This window comes from Botryllus schlosseri, chromosome 2, assembly GCF_051294905.1.
Source record: "Botryllus schlosseri isolate E-star chromosome 2, Bs_hap1, whole genome shotgun sequence".
Classification (NCBI taxonomy): domain Eukaryota; kingdom Metazoa; phylum Chordata; class Ascidiacea; order Stolidobranchia; family Styelidae; genus Botryllus; species Botryllus schlosseri.
The window spans coordinates 5,710,034-5,724,838 of NC_137237.1; the positions used below are offsets into that span (position 1 = coordinate 5,710,034).

Below are 14,805 nucleotides of genomic sequence, written 5' to 3' on the forward strand. Positions count from 1 at the left end.
TTATTCTGTTCATGGTCCTGGAACCCCCAAAATTGGCCTAGAAATTTGCATTGTGATCTAGTTTTGGCATTTTGATGCAAAAATTCTGTCTGGCAAATCGAGAATGAAGCTGAGAAGAAAGAGCCAGTCGTCACAATGACAAAACTCGATAACAATGCAAATTCTAGGCTGCTTTTTTTTTGGGGGGGGGGGGGGTTCCAGGACCATGAACAGAATAAAATTTATATTTTCGCAATCAGTATAGCAGCAGCCTTTTATTGATACCGGTTTCATTGAATTTGGCGGTCGGCATGTCGGTCAAAAATGGCCGTAAAGTTGCCTTTGGTAAAATGGAAAGTATGACGTAATCCAAATGCAGCGAGCCGTTCACTCTCGCTGTGTCGACACCATATAGGACACTATGCTAGTACAGCAAAGCCAGAAAGATTAGATTTATATAGAGGATACAATTATAAATCCCCGGTTTACAAATATCGTTGTCGCAATCTTAATTAGAATGCGTATTTACTGACGCTTCCCCCGTTACACCAATAAACCAATTTGGTCATTCCGATGTCATTTCTGTAAACGCTATTGTTTGATATGAATACGAGGCCAATAGTTTTGAGCACACACTCGACTTGGTTATTTACATAATAATGTATATAGCCTACAGAAGATCGATTATTTTTCAAGAAACTTTAAGGTAACGTCCGGTGTTTCACTGAACTCCGTTGATAGGATTTCGATGTCATATATGTAGACGGTATTGTTTGATACAGATATATCGAGCTTTCTCAAGCAACTCGTATATTTACTTTGAAGTCTTGATTGGTCTCGTATTCATATCTCAGCACAGCCTTGTCAAAGATATTGGAGATATCGTATATTTCGTTTCCATGGACACCATGAAAGTTGTGAAGCTCGATACAAAAAGCTATTAAGCATCAAGTACTCAGCGATACAATAAGGGTTGTATATAAAACAAAATTCATCTCAAAACAAACATGTGTAAACATGGACCTTGTTTAAAACATTCATTTTATAGTTTTGTATCTCTATTTTTCACCATTACGCCACGAATATGCAATTATGACATCAAAACGGATTGTCATTTTTCTATGGCTCCTTAGGAATTAAAAATAAAAATACAAGGAATAGTCAGACAAATTTGACTATAATATCAAACCGATTTTGTAATAGGACTTTAGCTGGGGTGGGCACATCATTAATGATGAAACCATGTTGTGGCACAGTATAATCAATACACTCGACCTGGGAATGCAAAAGTACATAATACCTACAGAAGATCGATTATTTTTCAAGAAATACGGCGATTATTACATCCGTTAAACCCCGGCTCGGCAATCATTTATTGATCTGCGGAGTTGTTTCCAAATGAATTTTCATGGCGGACCGGTCTTCAAGAAACAATATCAGTTGACATTGAAAAGTGATTGCAGGTCATAGGCTTATGATGTAACTAAAAGGTGTACAGTAAGGCAATAACATACATGTTTTGATTAAAGGGAGTAACTGGATTTCTTGTAAATTTTCAACACTAACCTTGACTGTTATGAAAGACTATATGAACTTTTCGCTGACCAGTATGGAAATCAGAATGGAACCATATTTTGAGAACAATTGGTGGTGTAATGTAAAGTAAATTTACCAGATTTAATGTGTTCACCCCTTGCGAACTGGGTTGAGTCCACATCGTTGTTTAGTTATGATTTAATGAGTGTTTCACCATTTTCGCCCTCTATCTGCACATTAGTGCAATCGCCCTGTGGTATTTTCAGACCCTATCTCTCCAAACCGTTCAGAGGGGCATATGGCTCACTTTGAGTAGTATCGGATTAGACTTTGACGTCTACTCTATAATTGATGGAAAAGGGTCCAATTTTATGCATTTTTGAAATGAGATATTAATTTCCGAAATATTTGGTGGACCGGCAGTAAAGTAGCGACGGACCACCGGTTGAGAAAAACTGACTTAAATTAAAAGCGGTAGAAGAGACAGACCGCTCGGAATTACCGACGAATGATATTTCCACGTCGAAACTGGATGTTGGGGCGGCGGCTCGAAAGCTCGTGTACAATATAAATTATGATTAGAAAGTAGAATAATATGTACTATGTTGAGAGCTACCAGGTTGTTATCTGATTTCAACCTATATCTATTAATGAGAATGTCTCAGCAGTGCTGATGGTGTGAACCTCCGAAAGGTTCAGGTTCGTATGAACGCGAACCTTTTTGAAAGGTTCTGTGTGAACGCGAACGTGAACCTCATGACGTCACGTGACGTTATATTGATAATTTCAACCCTATATTTCGATGAAGTGACAGCCTATATTACTGTACTTGTACACGATACCTAGCGACGAATCGCGTCCCATCAATTTCACCATGCTGAAGTACATATTGACGATTTAAACGTCGCTAAATATATCAACTGAGACAATCAAATGATCCCATAAAATCAATATCTTCCGTCGCGTTGCCTACAATTGCGACGAGGACTTGCAAGGGAATATAAGCTTACGCCTTAACTGTCTAGTCCAGACCGGACAGTGTATTCGGCGTCTGGGTATTGAGCAGAGTGCAAAACGAGTTACTATATTTGCTACCGATAATGCCCCATTACTATACTTGCTACCGATATCACCCCATTAACAAGTTATACAGGTGTAGCCAACACCGCGAACGCACGGATTTGGCTTTTATGATAAGTAAACATAAATGATGTCATCGCCTGCTAGATTTTTACATCAGAAAACGATATCAATCTCATTGATTGGTTGGATAACCATCATTCGTTGACTACATGTAGTCATTGTAGTGTATTTCGCTCTTGGTGTTGTGTGATTGCGGGTCAAGCTCACAGCAGAGAGTCACTAATAGATATTCACAAACGGAAAGCTGGATATTTCGAGCAAACTTTTGAGATTATCAAGGTGCATGCTCGTTTAGTGTTGATTGTTTATGCTTTCAGCACCATGCATATAAAGTGCCCCGCAGTTGACGTTTCTTGTTTACCATTGTTCTGGATAATTACGAGGGATAAATACTAGTTTTCTACTTTAACTCTAACTTCCTAATTGCTCAATAGTTACGCATCCACTCAGAAGCTTGTGTTACCCACGTAATTCATTGCTTTCAATTTATAAATTATTAGAAATTAATACACCGCAGAATACAGTGCAAACTGTTGCATTAGCTCGCCAACGTATTTCCTGCCTGTCATTCTCAGAAAAATAGTTGCACATCTGTGACTTAGGGGTTCCCAAGTCATTAAAGGTTAAGAACCGTGATTTCATTCTCCTAGTCAACACATTAATTTTTATTTTATCGGGAATATCAGACATTGAATCGATATTTCAAAAAACGGGGTTTCGAGTTTGAAATGGTGGAGGTTCTGACCCCAAAAAGGCACCCGCTGGCTATACGCCACTGTTAGCAATGATGGCTCTGAGCAAGCATTGGCTACACAAACATCATTCAACAGAATACCGGCAATTCATTTCACCCAAAACGACGACACGTGTCTTCTAGTTGTTCGGCAACTAATAATTTCTCAAATGTGCAACTAGAACTAGAACCACTCAATTTACAAAATCCGCAACTAGAACTAGACCTAGAACTACTCAAAAACCGTTAGTTAGTTGAACATCAACTAATTAAGTGGTTAGTTTGTACAATTCTGTTGTGGAAATGACATTCCTGTAAAGTTGTGATCAATCCACGGCATTGTAGCAAAGTTGAATGGAACAGTTATGGTCGAAGAAATAACCATATATTATTTAACTTGATGCAAGATAGGCATTATATTCTTTGTGTTCCCACAACCGGTACATGTTTGACATTTTCACGTCATTTGTATAAATAAGTGGTACTCGAATACTCATTCTGACTCGAAGCCCACTACTCGATTCAGAATCTAATAACTCCTGTAGCCTATACTCGATATTGTCCGGCCCTGACAATGAGTAGGTATTTGATGGCAATGCTATCGGTTGTGTCCGATCTGGACTGCAAATAAGTGGTAATTGGCGGAAATTGTTATGTTCGCGTATTTACGTTGGTATCGTTTCACCCTTATTTGTCTAGGATTAGTAATTATCGCCAATCATTATTTCCTCGTGTGTCGGGCTTTGTATTTATACCCTGTGTTCTGTTGTCTACGGGTCTTTCGTTCCACTGCACTCTGGATCGTGTCGCCTGTCTTAAAGTTATTCAGCTGTACAATATACTGATTGCATATTGCAACCTCGTCGTATGAGTTATTGTTCAAACAAAATCAAGAAAATAACAGAAATTATCACTATTCTCACTTTCAGCCACAGATAGTGCTCAGACTGCCACAAAGACATCGAATACTTATAATCCTTCCACAATATTCCGTAATTCTGCCGCTTCTACTGCGAGACCAACAGGTATGTTTCACTGTTAATTAGGCTTACCATATGTCCTCTTTTAAGAGGATTTGTCCTCTTTTTTGAATTTTTTGAAATTGTCCTCTTTTTTGAAAATTTAGGTCCGATTTAGAGCAAATTGCGAGTGATATGCCGTAATTTAGAACAGAAGTGACGCTCCGCAGGGTATTTCAAAAACGCTATTTTGAGCTCCGAGCGGAAAGACGATTTTTTTTGTAGTCAACCACCTAGCAACGCAGAGAGAAAAACGGTATTTTGAGCTGTGAGCGGAAAGGTGACCTTTTTTTTAGTCAGCCGGTCACAAAGTGGGAAAAATTCACCGATTTTGAGAATTCTACTCCGGTTTTGCAAGTCTCAAATTTCTGAAAAAGTGTCCTCTTTTTAGATTTCCAAAATATGGTAAGCCTACTGTTACTACACTAAGAATTTTATTCATAATTAACAGTTACCTGTATAGTTCACCGATGCATCGTTTACGAAATGCTTTGGCGTATATATGTATGGGGCAAAGCATTTCGTAAACGATGCATTTGGTGAGGGACGTCCATCCAATAATTGTGGAAATTATTAAGATTCTCACTTTCAGCCACGGAGAGTTCTGAGACTGCCACAAACGCATCGGATACTTATGATCCTTCCACAACATTCCTTAGTTCTGCCGCTTCTACTGCGTCACCTACAGGTTTGTTCCTCATAGATCTGCGACTATAATGTGATGTAGGCTAACCTTACAGCATGATTTCGTTAAATCTGAAATTGCCCTACCTTCTTAGTGCTTAATTGCTTCACCGCCTAAATTGGCACTTTTTATTTAAAGTATACATCAATATGACTTTATAACTCAAATATGACCTAACCAGGAAATATGACTAGATCTGACTTTATAACTTTCTTAATATACCCCATAGGGACGTCGTTTTCGCGTTAAAATTGATTTCACGATTTACTGATGCATAGAAAAAATATGATTTTAATGACTTTAAATGGCCCTACTTATGATCCTTCCACAACATTCCGTAGTTCTGCCGCTTCTACTGAGACACCCACAGGTATGTTCTACTACGACTACGCTATAATTTTATTCATAATTGCTAATTACATATCTAGTTCACCGATAGGTCTTTAACGAAATGTTTTACAACACCCCATAGATATATACGCCACTATTTGGTGAGGGGTCTTTATCCAATAAATGGCGGAAATTATTACTATTCTCACTTTCAGCCACAGACAGTGCCGTGACTGCCACAAAGACATCGAATACTTATAATCCTTCGACAATATTCCGTAATTCTGCCGCTTCTACTGCGAGACCAACAGGTATGTTTCACTGTTACTAGACTAAGAATTTTATTCATAATCAGCAGTTACCTGTATAGTTCACCGATGCATCGTTTACGAAATGCTTTGCCCCATACATATATACGCCACTATTTGGCGAGGGACGTCAATCCAATAAGTTGTGGAAATTATTACGATTCTCACTTTTAGCCACGGAGAGTTCTGAGACTGTCACAAACGCATCAGATACTTATGATCCTTCCACAACATTCCTTAGCTCTGCCGCTTCTACTGCGACACCTACAGGTAGGCTATGTTCCACTGAGAGTACATTAAGATTTTTATAATAATTGGTAATTACTAGGGCAATTTTTTTTTGACATGTCAAAAAAAGTCAAAATTAGGTCAAAATTGTAGCGTTAGGTCAAAATTTGTCAAAATTGTTTACAAAGTCAAACATTTTTTGACCTCTGCATTTCGTTTGTATCGTAGATTTTGTGCTGTCGGTGAACTTATCATTTGATATTTTACAGCTTGTAGCCTACTTTATAGGCCTACCGTTGTAAACGGACCATCGTCTGCTCATCGTGAATCATAAATGGTCACATGAAACAAATAGTGACATGGTTTTATGGTCAACGTACCGCAATATCCTAGCTGAAGCAAGACTGCTTGGACATTGCATGGTTCTTATATCAAGAAGCGCAAGCTGAAAAATTGTGATATAGACAACATTTTCAGAATGAAGCAACACGGTTTGTCACCAGCAGTGTGCACGTGCACACAACTTGAGTGTTGTGTTGTCAGCCAACAAATTCTGCTGTTGAACGTTCTTTCTCCGTTCTTGGCAAGCTACGTAGTAAGGACAGACACTTTCTACCCGAGAATGTAGGAAAGGATCTTTCGTTGTACTACAACAAATTTTAATTATTTCCACCAGAATACGTAATGTAACTACTGGAATTCTTCATAGGGCCAGATTTCGTTAAAATACTAGTTTTTCATGTAAAAATCTGTCAGTTTTTGAGCCAAAAACGTTTTTTTCAGGCCAATCTACTTTGTAAGGACAGACAGTTCCAACCAGAAATGAAGATAAGTAGTACAATTTTAACATTAAATGCGAAAACACCTAATTTGCATACGTGAGGTCAAAATTTGGTCAAATTTCAGTTTTTTTAGGTCAAAAAAGGTCAAAATTCAGATTTTTTAGGTCAAAATCTTCAGTTTTTTAGGTCAAAAAAAAAATTGCCCTAGTAATTACCGGTCTAGTTCACCATTGCATCTTTTACGAAATGTGTTGTCCCATACATATGTAGCCTACGCCACTTTTGGTGAGGGACTTCCATCCCATCAGTTGCGGAAATTAATATTATCCTCACTTTCAGCCGCAGATAGTTCTGAGACTGCCACAAAAACATCGAATACTTATGATCCTTCCACAGCATTCCGTAGTTCTGCCGCTTCTACTGAGACACCCACAGGTATATTCTACTGCGACTACGCTACAATTTTATTCCTAATTGCTAATTACATGTCTAGTTCACCGATAGGTCTTTAACGAATTGTTTTACAACACCCCATAAATGTATGTGCCACTATTTGGTGAGTGGTCTCCATCCAATAAATGACGGAAATTATTACTATTCTCACTTTCAGCCATAGACATGAGTGCCATGACGGCCACAAAAACATCGGATACTAATGATCCTTCCACAACATTCCTTAGTTCTGCCGCTTCTATTGTGACACCTACAGGTATGTTCCACTGACAGTACACTAAGATTTTTTATTAATTCGTAATTACCTGTCTAGTTCACCATTGCATCTTTTACGAAATGCGTTGTCCCATACATATATAGCCTACGCCACATTTTGGTGAGGGACGTCCGTCCCATAAGTTGCGGAAATTATTTCAATCCTCACTTCAAGCCGCAGATAGTTCTGAGACTGCCAAAAACATCAAATATACTTATATTCCATCCACAACATTCCGTAGTTCTGCCGCTATACTACGGAGACACCCAAAGGTATGTTTTACTGCGACTACGCTATATTTATAATCATAATTGCTAATTCCATGTCTAGTTCTCCGATAGGTCTTTAACGAAATGTTTTACAACACTCCATAAATATATGAGCCACTATTTGGTGAGGGGTCTCCATCCAATAAATGGCGGAAATTATTACTATTCGCAATTTCAGCCACAGACAGTGCCGTGACTGCCACAAATATTCGAATACTTCTGGTTCTTCCACAACATTCCGTAGTTTTGCCACTTCTACTCAAGGGCTTGGCCAGAAAAAATGGGGGGGGGGGAGAGGGGGAGGGGGGTGGGGCGAAATTTTTGATGAGTCAAAGGGAGCTACAGAGCGTTTGTTTTAAGATACCGCCATCTGAGGTGGAAGCCTATGGACAAATATACCTCCCTTTTGAAATCTCCTACTTTCTCTTTAATTTGAGTCGGTTCACTAAATTGCATGCTTTATCGCGGCGTGTATGGTGTATCGTAGTAAAAAGAAGATTAAAGATATCGCTCTCTAGAGCAGTGGTTCCCAAACTTTTTCGGTGTGAGGGCCAAATTTAGAATTTCAGAGTACGGTCGGGGCCGCACGAATTCTGCGGCTATGAAACGGACCCAAACAGTCATCATGGCTATTTCGGAGTAGTTTTAATGCCCTGGCGAGATTTCCAAACTCTACACTGTTTACGGCTATACTGATCCGTTGCATTGGGTGTCCGTTGAGTGAATCAGCTTTTTGCGCCTAAACGTGCGAAGCGCGAGAAATTTCTTTAGTTTCATGACTGAATCGGTCAATATGATCGGGAATTGCATGTATTGCTATCAATTTTCATCCAGTTTCTGTTCACATAATCTGATTTACCGGTAGAGCTGAGTGAGGTGTGTTTGAAAAGGTACAGGCCCCCTCAATAGTAATTAAACATCTCCGGGGGTATACCCGTTGTCAGGAACGTAACAGCACTTTTTCAGGACCCAGGGTTCCCATAGGGTGATAAACTGACCCCATCACGTTGTTCGCTTTTGCCACGAAATTAAAGTTGTACTGTTTAGCGAGACAGCGCGCGACGTGCGAATATTTCGATAATTCATGATAAAACTGGTGACTAAGATCGGGAATTGCATGGTTGTACTCTCTGCCCACGTAATCAGATTTACCGGCAGAGCTGAGTGAGAGGTCTCTTTGAAACCCCGTTAAATTAAACATCTTCGGGCGGGCGGATCCCTAAATGACTCCTTTACATGATGTTATTTCGTGACGTCCTCCTGTCTGCTATATCAAAAAATGTAGAATTGCTCAAACCTATTAAACTGAGAGATCACACGATTTCAGATTGGTATTTCTCCACTGGCATATAATTTTCTTTCGTGCGGGATGGTATTTGTCTTGCTAGGTTCAGATTGCCAAGACAAGAACATTTGGCGCCAGTCATTTAGGCGCGTATATGGACAATTAACCCTATAGTATTTTGTATATTATAACAAAGTTTTTGGTCAGCATAAAAACAGTCCTTTACGGCCAAGGCTTTCTCGCTGCCGATCGTTCTGACACACTTCTTGGAGTCACACGTTGTATGGCCTAAAACTTTATATGTCTTGGTGCGTTGTGGTGCGGTCATGGCCAACGCTGATATGCCCATTTCTATAAATCTTGCGTATTTTTTCTTGGGGAAGAGTGCCCAATAATCAAAATATGTGGCGAATTGAAATCGCGCATAGCGCGAAAACTGTTTGAAAAAATTGCATAAATTTTCCAAAAATACTCTATAATTTATGCTAATTCACGAAATAATTTTGGGCCATTTCCGAGCTCGGCCCCCTCAATTGGGGGTTTGGGGTGAGGCAGTTACGGCCCTGACTATATAGGACTGCCAATTATGCTGCTTTTAGCCGGCTAAGCATGAATCTCGGCGTATTCATCCGTGAGTCACGGGTTGCATATCATCTAGTCATCATATACGTCCTCTTTTAAGATGATTTGTCTTCTTTCTTTGATTTTTTTTTTAATGTGTCTTCGGAGGACGCCCAAATGTCTTCTTTTTTGAGGATTTTCGTCACATATAGGGCCCAATTCGACTGATATACAGCACTGTAGGAACGCTACGGTGGCTATTTCGGGAGATGGACCGGAAAGTTGACCTTTTTTTCAGTCAACCACCTGTTAGTGTGAAAGAAAAACTGTATTTTCCGGGAGTTGAGCCTTTTTTTTCTCTTTTAGTCAAGTGGGAAAAAATTACCCTGGAAAGTTAGGGTACATTGCATCGAAACAGCAGTGACGTAACGTTAGCAGTCTATACTCACAAATTTCCTGCAATTCTGTAATCAAAAACCACAGAGGCAAAGCCAAACAAGAGTATTTTATAAATATAAATTTTATTTTTGTCATAAATCGATTTCTTAATATATTGTGGGGGCCGCAAGAAGGCTATATGGGGGCCGCATGCGGCCCTCGGGGCCGCACTTGGGAATCACTGCTCTAGAGTATTACGCCATTGAAACAGCCAGCCGCAAGAGGTATCATCGGGCTAAGGTCTGTTTCGCAATATTTAGTTTTTTTCGGTAAATTTGTTTTTATGACTTCGGGTGAACTCTGATTGCGGTCTCGAAAATGTTGCTACTTGAAAAGATAGTGATCTTTCATCTCAGCAAAACATCAGTGATTGCTTTAGTGTTAATCGTCTCATAATAATCTGGGAAATTCTGACCTGATGCCGGCCAATCACGGCTGAGTGGGCACGACTTTCAATAGTGATAACAAAGTGCCTACCCAATGTCCACGACCGTTGGCTAGCTTTCTTGCAACAATAATTTAGTCATTGAAAACAAATCATAAAACAGATGTGAACAAAATTTGAATGTATTGCCAAAAACTATGAATCAATTATTAAATGATCAGAAAATGACAACATCACGATTACAACTGTATTCGTCGCCTCGCGCCATCCATATTCGTAACAACTCGATCGATCTTGTCCTCGCTCATCCTTTCGCGATGGCAATGAATCACACATAAATCTGAGAGGCTATCGGAAGTCATTGCTGAGCGTCGCCAGGTCTTGACCCGCTTGATGTAGGAGAATGACCTTTCAGCCTCCACCGTTGTTGCTTGCAAGGCAAGGATGACCTGGATCGTACTGTGCACGCTTGGATAATCCTTAGCATTCAGAAGAAGGTCCAGCAAACTTTTCTGGTTTACTCGGGAAGTCAAAAACGATCTCCGGAGAATTACTTCGTTACCAAGGTTATCCAAAGAATGCAAACGCTCAATCTCATCTAACTTGACTGGCTTGTTTGAAGGAAGGATGGATAGCAACACAAGTAATGAGGGGTTGTCCCTGAAACGTTCCCGGAGAGAGTTAGTCAATCCGTCGATGTATGGGACATATACCGAACGCCGGAAATATTGCAAAGCCGATTCAGCACAGACGTTAGCACAGTACACTTGTACCTCAACTATTCTAGGCATGCTCAGCTCTTCTACTCCGAGTACTTCACAGGTTTCTTTGTATATCTGCAGCGAAGCTTCCGGGTCGTTGCGGCCATGCTCAAGAATTCTCTGTAGAGAATTAAACAAGCTCTTCACGCATGACATGCTGATACCAATAGTTTGAAGCTTGCGTGCTAGTGGTTCCAGGGTTGTAATGACTCGAGTCATGACTCGACTCGAGTCAGACTCGAGTCACGATTTTCGGATGACTCGACTCGACTCGAGTCATTTTCTCAAAATACGGAAATGACTCGACTCGACTCGACTCGAGTCAATCTGTGTATTGACTCGACTTGGACTCGAGTCATTGCGCATGACTCGAAGCAAGTCATTGACTCGAGATTCAGACGGCGAAGACCGAAATTTCATTGAAATTTCGATGCCAACACGCTATTGGGATTTCGTTTGTTGGTACTGGTGCTTGAAAATGCGACCAGAAACTGCTAAAAGTGAGGGAAATTGATATATTATAAATGCGAACCATTCAATATCACCAAATAGAGTTAAAAAGTGGATTTAGGAAGACTTTAACTGGAAACTGAGCAGTCAACACAATGACTTGGACTCGGACTCGAGTCATAATACCATGACTCGGACTCGATCCTCTGTTCGCTGACTTGGACTCGGACTTGACTCGGTGGGAATTGAAAATGACTCGACTTGACTCGAGTCAAAAATATAAAAGTGAGATTGACTTGTGACTCGGAGCCTTGTAACTTGGTTACAACCCTGAGTGGTTCTATAAGAGCTGAAAATATTTCAATCAAGTTAACAGCATAAGCGACCTCAGATTTTTCTAAAGCAGTTTTTAAAGAGGAAGCCTTTCCCCTTGTCTCACTGCTTGTTTCACTCGACAAAGAACCAAGAGCATCCAGCACACGCCGAAAATTAGAATTGAAGGTGCGGATGCTCTTATATTTCTCGAACCACCTGGTCGGGCAGAATAACGGGATGTTAATACCCAAAATGCAGCGCCTTTTGGGACTATATCTGAAAAAACGGATAGTTTCCCTGATGAAGCCACAGGTGTTTCTGATTACAGGAACTGTACTTTGGTCGTTAATGACTAAGTTCAAACAATGAGAGGCACAGTGTACAAAGATTGCCCGAGGGTGGCGTATCGTGAATAATCCGAAAATGCACAAAACACATTGATTTAGTCGACACCGTTTACTTGATGACTTGAATTTGACTCGTAAGTTTTGTTCCGAGTAACGAGTCAATCCACATTTTTGAAGCGCCGAGTCAAGTCAAGTCAAGTCAAGTCATACGAAAAAGTTGAATCGAGTCTGACTCGAGTCAAGTCATGTCTCGAGTCATCCCAACACTGCATCAAGCCACACTTTAAGAAACTTGCGGCGATCTTGCCACGTAGTATCAAGAAGTGGCACGTTTCTCAAAGCATCCGAAGTCAGAAGTCTATATCTCTCTGCATCGCGAAGCTGCGAATGGTGGTCAAGAATATATCCAATATCGTTTGTTTTTCCCACCTCATATGATTTTTGGGGCTCTTGTGTATCGCCAATTATATCTGATGCTTCTACTAGCGAAGGAACACAACTTACTATTCCTTCTGTTGGCTGCGCATCTCGACTCCTCGCGGGGAAAAAGCTGTCCAGTCTTGCTTGTTTCGATTTTGACATTGAAACGTAATGCGGAATCCAAATCAATTACAATCCTCAAGGCCTCTCTACACGGCAACGAATACTTCACACCTCCTATCTACACGGCAAGCAATTTGCTTCGTGATCTATTGTAAACAAAATACCTCGCCACAACAAACCCAGCATTTAAACTGCCCATCAGACAAATGTACTAATATGTGATAACCATCCACTTCAATATGACCTATAGTCATTACGTAGCATTGCTGTGTGTAGCTCATTGTACAATGTGTGTCTTGAGTGGGTTAAAATAATAGAACCACAAATCATACCGACTATACCCAACAAAGATCCCATCTCTGAGAGTCTGCGGTCGCGCTCAGCGAACCATAAACATACATAATTAATTAAACTAATGGCATCGCTGTAAAGGTGCGGTGGCATGTGGCCTGTAGAGAGGCCTTTAATATCGCACCTCGCATTGGTATAGTTATATCAGTAATTACAAATCTGCCTCAGAAAATCTACTTTATATTACTTTATGGAAAATTTGGGAGGGGTGGGGTGGGGCGATCGCCCCGTTCGCCATTTTCTGGCTACGCCAGTGGTTCTACTGCGACACCAAGAGGTATATGTTCCACTGTGACCACGTTATAATTTTATTCGTATTTGTTAGTTACCTGATGGGTCTTTTGCAAAATGTTTTGCAACACCCCATAGTCTACATATATTAGGGTTACCATACGTCCTATTTTAAAAGGATTTGTCATCTTTTAAGAGGATTTGTCCTCTTTTTTGACTTTTTTGAAAGTGTCCTCGGAGGACTCCCTTTTGTCCTCTCTTTTAAGAATTTAGGTCAAATTTATAGCAAAATGCGACTGATATTCCCTAAATCAGCTTTTTTTCATTATTTTTTTTTAGTGAACCATCTAGCAATGTGGTGAGAAAAACGGTATTTTGGGCTCTGAGCGGAATATTGACCTTTTTTTGTCAACCGATCACAAAGTGGGAAAAATTCACCGATTTCTTAGGAGAATTCTTCTCCGTTTTTGTAAGTCTCAAATTTCTGAAAAAGTGCCCTCTTTTTAGATTTCCAAAATTTGGTAACCCTAACATATATATGCCACTATTTAGTGAGGGGTCCCCAATGTCCATCAAATAAGTGGCGGATATTTTTACTATTCTCACTGATCAGCCATAGATAGTTCTGACTCTGAGGCTGCTACTAAAAAATCGAATACTTATGACTCTTCCTCAACATTCTGTAGTTCTGCCGCATCCACTACACCAAGAGGTATGTTCCACTGCTACTACGCTATACTTTTATTCATAATTGCTAATTACATGTTTAGTTCACCGATAGGTCTTTAACGAAATGTTTTACAACACCTCATAAATATATACGTCACTATTTGGTGAGGGGTCTCCATCCAATAAATGGCAGAATTTATTACTATTCTCACTTTCAGCCACACACAGTCCCGTGACTGCCACAAAAACATCGGATACTTATGATCCTTCCACAACATTTCTTAGTTCTGCCGCTTCTACGGTGACACCTACAGGTATGTTCCACTGAGGGTACACTAATAATTTTTTAATAATTGTTAATTACCTGTCTAGTTCACCATTTCATCTTTTACTAAATGCGTTGTCCCATACGATAGGTCTTTAACGAAATGATTTACAACACCCCATAAATATATACGCCACTATTTTGTGAGGGGTCTCTATCCAATAAGTGGCGGAAATTATTACTATTCTTACTTTTCAGCCACAGATAGGTCTGACTCTGAGGCTGCTTCTAAAACGTCGAATACTTTTGATTCTTCCTCGACGTTGCGTAGTTCTGCCACTTCCACTACATCAAGAGGTATGTTCCTGTTCCTGTCTAGTTCACCATTTCATCTTTTACGAAATGCGTTGTCCCATACATATATAGCCTACGCCACTCTTTGGTGAGGGACGTCCTTTCCATAAGTTGCGGAAATTATTACTA

General features: G+C 40.1%; 1 protein-coding gene across 3 annotated transcripts in view; it reads left to right on the forward strand.

Moving 5' to 3' along the window:
* The window catches only part of LOC145433154 (uncharacterized), a 62,911-nt gene that overhangs the window by 16,426 nt on the left and 31,680 nt on the right, over positions 1 to 14,805 (forward strand). The window contains exons 4-11 of one of the 3 annotated variants that reach the window (XM_080310108.1): positions 4,321 to 4,416; positions 5,003 to 5,098; positions 5,641 to 5,736; positions 5,908 to 6,003; positions 7,083 to 7,178; positions 7,354 to 7,452; positions 14,276 to 14,371; positions 14,581 to 14,679. In XM_080310108.1, the coding sequence (XP_080166234.1) occupies positions 4,321 to 4,416; positions 5,003 to 5,098; positions 5,641 to 5,736; positions 5,908 to 6,003; positions 7,083 to 7,178; positions 7,354 to 7,452; positions 14,276 to 14,371; positions 14,581 to 14,679 (774 nt within the window). The remainder of the gene's footprint in view (positions 1 to 4,320; positions 4,417 to 5,002; positions 5,099 to 5,640; positions 5,737 to 5,907; positions 6,004 to 7,082; positions 7,179 to 7,353; positions 7,453 to 14,275; positions 14,372 to 14,580; positions 14,680 to 14,805) is intronic. The other 2 variants (XM_080310109.1, XM_080310110.1) reach the window with 2 other exon arrangements.